Here is a 6,000-nt window from a genome sequence, read left to right on the forward strand (position 1 = left end):
ATGTGTTTTCCATTAAAGGTTTTCTACCTTGCAGTAATGGGATTCGATATTTTGTAGGGATACCGGTGGGAAGAGCTCAGACACTGTTCTTGCTCAGAACTTTACCTCGCTGAAGAAAATGCCAATACATGTTCGTGCTTTGTCATTACAGCAGCTCCGTTAAGAAATTCAGGTACCATCCCAAAATAACGCAGTGCTGCTAAGAAATGTGGACATAATGCAATCAGCCCGGCTGTGAATAATTAGCACTGTGCCATGACATGCGTATAGATGCTATGCTGATAAATTATGTTACTTTGCCTGAATATACAGCAGTCCCATTGAGAGGTACCGAAACAATCTGTGCCGCTGAAAATATATACAGCACTACTTCTACCGGCATCCATTACACTGGCTTGTGGTGCGTGGGTGGTCAGAAAGAGGGTTAAAGTAAAGTTCCGACCACATGCCCAGCTATTCTTTGCTCTCCAAGACAACAAAATACAGTGCCCTTACGTGCATGTGCCTGCACGCGGAACCCATGCAATCTTAAAATGTTAAAAACACATTGAAGTATCTGAGTCAGGAATGACATGGAGCAGGAACCAGGCTGACTCAGGTAAGTATAAAAGGAAACAGGCTTTATTCTTGCTTAGTTACATAGGTAAAGTTCATGAAAGGTAGCAGAGTAAGTAACAAGCATCTGCCCTGGTTCACAAACTTACTCCAAGTCCCAACCGACACTCTCTGGAATCCCCTGGCCTCCCACACTCCAAACTCCACCTTACCATTCTATGAGGCCCCTGCATACACTCAAGCAGTCAGTACAATCATACCAGGATACCACACATCCCCCTCCTTAACAACAACCACAATAAACAGAATACACCCACCATCATGCCAGGATTACAATCAAAAACAAACAGAACACCTTCTACCCCGGCCTGCCACACCGAGGTCTCAGTGCTGCCACCACCAAGCGCATACCTTGCCACATGGACAATAAAAACTAAACTAACATCAAAAACCCTCATAACCTACCACCTTTTGCCAGAACTGCCACTCCTGCCTCAAGCCTGCCACACCTGAGCATTAAACTCCACCTTACAATTCTACAAGGCCCCTGCATACACTCAAGCAGTCATTACAATCATACCAGGATACCACACACATCTTCATATAAAATACCAAAATATTTTCCTTCTCACAAATGCCAAACAACTGCTTGCTGGGAGGCTCTCCAAAACATCGACATCAAGAACCCCAAGCCATTAAATGCAATTGATGTTCTTCTGTGATGAAAAGTAAACAGAGTATGAAGTACCCATGCTGCTGCAACTGCGCTGCCTCTATTAAAGCGGATTAAAACAGAGGAAAATGAAGCAAAAATGCAGCCCTGGTTTAAGACAATTTTGATTTTACACAATACTACATGGGTCCTAAAGCAATGTGAAAAGCCTGTTCATGGTTCAAAATGCTTTAAAAACACTGTAACCTACAAAATGCAGGCAGTTGAACAAATTGAACAAAACACAAATTTCCTTCTACATTACTCAAATTATTATCTTGATAGAAGTGTTAACAGAGGAGAGTGTTTAAAAAATAAACAAGACCAGGACTTGTCCCAGTTGATTCTTACAAGGAACTGTGTTGATTGCTAAATTAAAGAGTGGATTTGCAAACTGTTGCTGGCCTATCTGCCACTAGTGAACTCCATGATTTATGGGGGTGCTGCTATAAATAGCCTGTGTAAACTGTACGCAAGGAAGAATTAAAATGGCCGTATTGACAAGATTTCTGTGAGTAAAATGGCCCCATACGCTCCTTATCTGGAGGGCTGTGTAGGAACAAGGCTAGTTGACTGCTGTCAACTTGAGTTTCGGCCATCACAAGAGACCTTCTTCAAGGCAAGAGGAGAACATGGATGTTGGTTGTAATGATGAACAGAACTAGTGAAAGGAGGATAGCACAGGGGCAAAGCTTTAGTCTTGGAAGCAAGACCATGCAGAGCAACAGAGGCTTGAATCCCAGATCCACGCTTAGAAACCGAACTCAGGTATGGTATTAGGCGCATTATATAAAAAAAAAAAAAAAAAAAACAAGTGTAAAGTATTGGTAAAAAAATGTTTAAAAAATTGAATATAAGAAAACGGTCTGAAGGCGTTAAAGCTAACATACATTCAGTTACTCTGGAGAGTTGGATAGAATAGCCAAAAACCCAAGCATCTGAAACTGCACTCTTATGTCCATGCCACCCCTAGTCCACCACTGAGTGCCCTAGGGACAGGCTGAGCCGGATCAAGCCATTTCTACTGGGTTCCCTTTTTTCTCCCCCTTTTTCTGTGTTGCGTGTTCTTGTCTTTGGCAATATGGGGGTAGTTACATGACCCTCTTCAGGCGAGATGAATGTTGAAAGGCCCCGACGCCGTCCCTGCTAAGAGCATAATGCAAAATAAAACTGCACACAAGGCACTCTGCCACACAAGAGTAGTCGTGTTGCTGCAAAAGACACGGCCCCAACCCAAGCATCATTTCCTAGCAATACCTTAAATCTACGTAATGTTGCATGATCGTTTTCCTTGGAAGTACAAATACAGCCACCGGTAGCGTAGAAAACAAACTTCCATCAAGCACTTTGTTAATTCTGAACGGCCTTGAGGCAAACTGTCTGCCAGTTTAGAAAGATTATCTGAAGTGCACTTTAACCACACACATCTGAAGTTGAAAATATGTTAGGCTTCAGCCAGTATTCCAGTCCCCCTCTCTGACCTAAAACCCCACTCTAGACATTTGGGAATCGTACGTGCTATAGACATGACGTCACAGATGACCCTGTTAACTTACCTTTTAAGATGCCGGTCTCGGTTCCCACCCACACGTGATTCCATCGTGCTGGGTCCGCCATCCTCCAGTCCTACTCTGTATCACGCTTGTTACTAGTGGTAGTGGATAGTTCCATTAGAAGAAAGCACCCGGCAACGCATTAACCCTATCACGTGACCTCCACGTTACGTGCTATACAACGCTACAACGCATGAGCCTTACTATCTGTCCATTTATTTAATGTTGTGTTTTATGTAGTATGCATGCCATGTCCTTTTTTTCCTCAGATATCCATACGTTGCGCTAGATTAATGCTTAGATCAATTAGCAATAGAACCATCGAGTTGTAATTATTATGGGGCTAGCGATGTCTCGTATGGATCTTGATGCCTGGCTCCTGGTTTATAATTTTTATTTTTGGATTTATAGCAGCGCACAAAGCGCTGATGCATCTAGTCGCTAGTTACAGTTAAATCATATTACAATTTGTTGTCAGGTGGTACAGGTACATGCGTTAGCAGCACAAGGCTGCACAGGTCATAAGTAGGTTTCCTGCAAGTTACATTTGCAGCACAATGCTGCGTAAGCCAGGATAGGTAGGTTTCTGGCAAGTGACATTTGCAGCACATGGCTGCACACATCAAGATAGGCAGGTTTCATGCATGATACAAGCAAGTTACATTTGCAGTATACAGCCATGATAGGTAGTTTTCAGGCAAGTTATGTTTGCGGCATACAGCTGCACAAGTCATGTTAGGTAGTTTTCAGGCAAGTTACATTTACAGCACAAGGCTGCACAAGTCATGATAGGCAGATTTCATCATGATACATGTTATGTTCCAGCCCTCGGCGTGCGCGCACGAGGGATGGAGGAGTTATGCAAGGCCGCACAGCCTGTGGCGCAGCTCCAGCGGGAGCTTCAGTAACTCACACGCACACGAGTGGATGGTCTGCCCTGGAACTGCCTCCCGAGCGCGGGGGCGGGGCTTTTATTTGGCACGCCCTGCGTCACCGCGTAGCGGGACGCAGGGCGGAACATAACATTTCTCCTTTATTATAAAACAAACAAACATAACACTAACTTGCATCAACTGTGAGTGCAAACATCGGCTCACGCTCTTAACCTCTGCACTGCACTGGCCTCCCACTTCATCTCTAAAACTCAGGACATCCTGTCCTCACTCTCCTCCTATCACCTCCCGCCCTCTCTTCCCTGCTCTTCCTCTGGCCCTTCTGCAGCCACCCCTCCTCCCTCCTTCTCTGCCTTTCCCCTTTTTTCTGCTGACGAGGTTTCCAGACAAGTCCGATCTATGAAAGTCTCATCTAAACAGATTCACCCCTGTTCCTCCAAAACTATCAAGGACCACATCGACTCCCTGGCTCCTGCCCTGGCTGACTTTTGCAACCACTCCTTCGCCTCTGGAGTCTTCCCATCCCCCTCAAGCCCTCCCTTGTGCACCCTCTCCTTAAGAAACCCTCTGCCGACCCCTCCTGTCCGGCTAACTATCGCCCAATCTCCATCACTCCCTTCCTGGGCAAGCTCCTGGAGAAACTGGCCATCTCCCAGCTTAACCTCCATGCTGAAGCTGTTGATAGTCTCCATGACCATCAATCTGGCTTCAGAGCGGCCAGAAGCAGGGAAACTGCTCTCCTGAACATCCGTGAGGACCTGCTCTTGAACCTCGACTCCAACACTCCGTGTGTTCTCATTCTGCTCGATCTCTCTTCTGCCTTTGACACTGTCAACCATGCCATCCTGCTCAACCGTCTCCGTGATAACCTGGGTATCACTGGTCAGGCTCTGGCGTGGCTGACCTCTTTCCTTTCCAATCGACCCTCCCAGGTCCAACTTAGGTCCTTCCTCTCTGACATCTTTTTCTCCACCTGTGGCGTTCCCCAGGGATCTAATCTCTCTCCCTGGCTGTTCAACTAGTATCTGGTACTCCTTGCCCACCGCATCGCCGCCCTCTGCCCCAACTTTCAGTGCTATGCGGACGATACCCAGCTCATTTTCAGGCTACCCTCGGCCTCCTCCTCTCCCTCCCTCATCTCTGACTGTCTGTCTGCTATCCAGGAATGGTGTGCTGCCAATGACCTCTGCCTTAATGCTAGTAAGACTGAGATCCTACTTATCGGCACACCCACTCCCTCCTTCCCTGCAGCTCTCTGGCCTGCCTCTCTTGGCCCTCTTCCTGCTCCTACCTGCAAGGCAAAAAACCTCGGGGTCATCTTCGACTCCACACTCTCCTTCTCTCCTCATATATCTGACGTCTCTAAGAAGTCACATTACCAGCTGCACCTCCTCAGAGGTTTTCTTCCCTTCCTCTCCTTCCCCCAGAAGCTCACTGTCTCCCGAGCCCTGGTTCTCTCGAAGCTGGACTACTGTAACAGCCTCTATCTTAATCTGCCTGCCTCCACTCTCCGCCCTCTGCAACTCATCCAGAACAGAACTGCGAGACTTGTCCTTGGCCTCAAGTCCAGGGACCGTATCTCTCCAGGACTGAAAACTCTACACTGGCTGCGAGGATTAAGTTCAAAACCCTCTGCATTATCCACAAGGCCTTCTGGGGCCTGGGGCCTAAATACCTTCAACTCTCTCTTCCTAAATATCTTCCTTCCCGAGCCCTACGCTCATCCGTCTCCAACTCCCTCAGGGTCAGCCGCTTCTCAAAGCAACGAGCTGGGGGTAGATCTCTCTCCACGGCAGGGGCCTCCCTCTGGAACAGCCTTCCTGCCTCCCTGAAACTTGAGGAGAACCATCTCCGGTTCCGGAAGCACCTCAAAACCTTCCTCTTCACTTCTGCTTTCTCTCTCCTTCTCCCCTGCTAAATTCTTCACCAAAACTGCACTGATTCTGCAACTTGGCCACTCTCACCGACCTCGGTCCTGGGCCCAGTCACTCTTCACTTGCACTGCCTCTCTGGCAACCCCTGCACTGCGGGACTGTCTCTGTATCACTACAGCCCCCCCCCCCCCCAGCACTTGTCTGCACTTACCTTGCACTTGCCACCAGCTGGCCCTATTTATTTATTATTTTATTTCTATTCTACTTATTTGTACTGCACTCCCCCCCCTTCCCCTTGCACTTTTTCCCTTCCCCCTACCCCTGCACTTGCGCGGTCTGAATGACACCTGGCCTAGTAGGATCGTTGTCTGTCTTCCCCTTGTTCCCCTCTCCCTGCCTCGTCGCGCCTTGAA

General features: G+C 47.6%; 1 protein-coding gene across 1 annotated transcript in view; it reads right to left on the minus strand.

Annotated features, from left to right (window-relative positions):
• Nucleotides 1-3,029, minus strand: part of WDR74 (WD repeat domain 74) — a 383,453-nt gene extending 380,424 nt beyond the window's left edge. The window contains exon 1 of the mRNA XM_069645163.1: nucleotides 2,824-3,029. Coding sequence (XP_069501264.1) covers nucleotides 2,824-2,884 — 61 coding nt within the window. The 5' untranslated portion in view covers nucleotides 2,885-3,029. The remainder of the gene's footprint in view (nucleotides 1-2,823) is intronic.
• Between the last annotated feature and the right edge of the window lie 2,971 nt (nucleotides 3,030-6,000).

The sequence above is a fragment of the Ambystoma mexicanum genome, chromosome 2p, assembly GCF_040938575.1.
Source record: "Ambystoma mexicanum isolate Mex_15411 chromosome 2p, UKY_AmexF1_1, whole genome shotgun sequence".
Lineage (NCBI taxonomy): Eukaryota > Metazoa > Chordata > Amphibia > Caudata > Ambystomatidae > Ambystoma > Ambystoma mexicanum.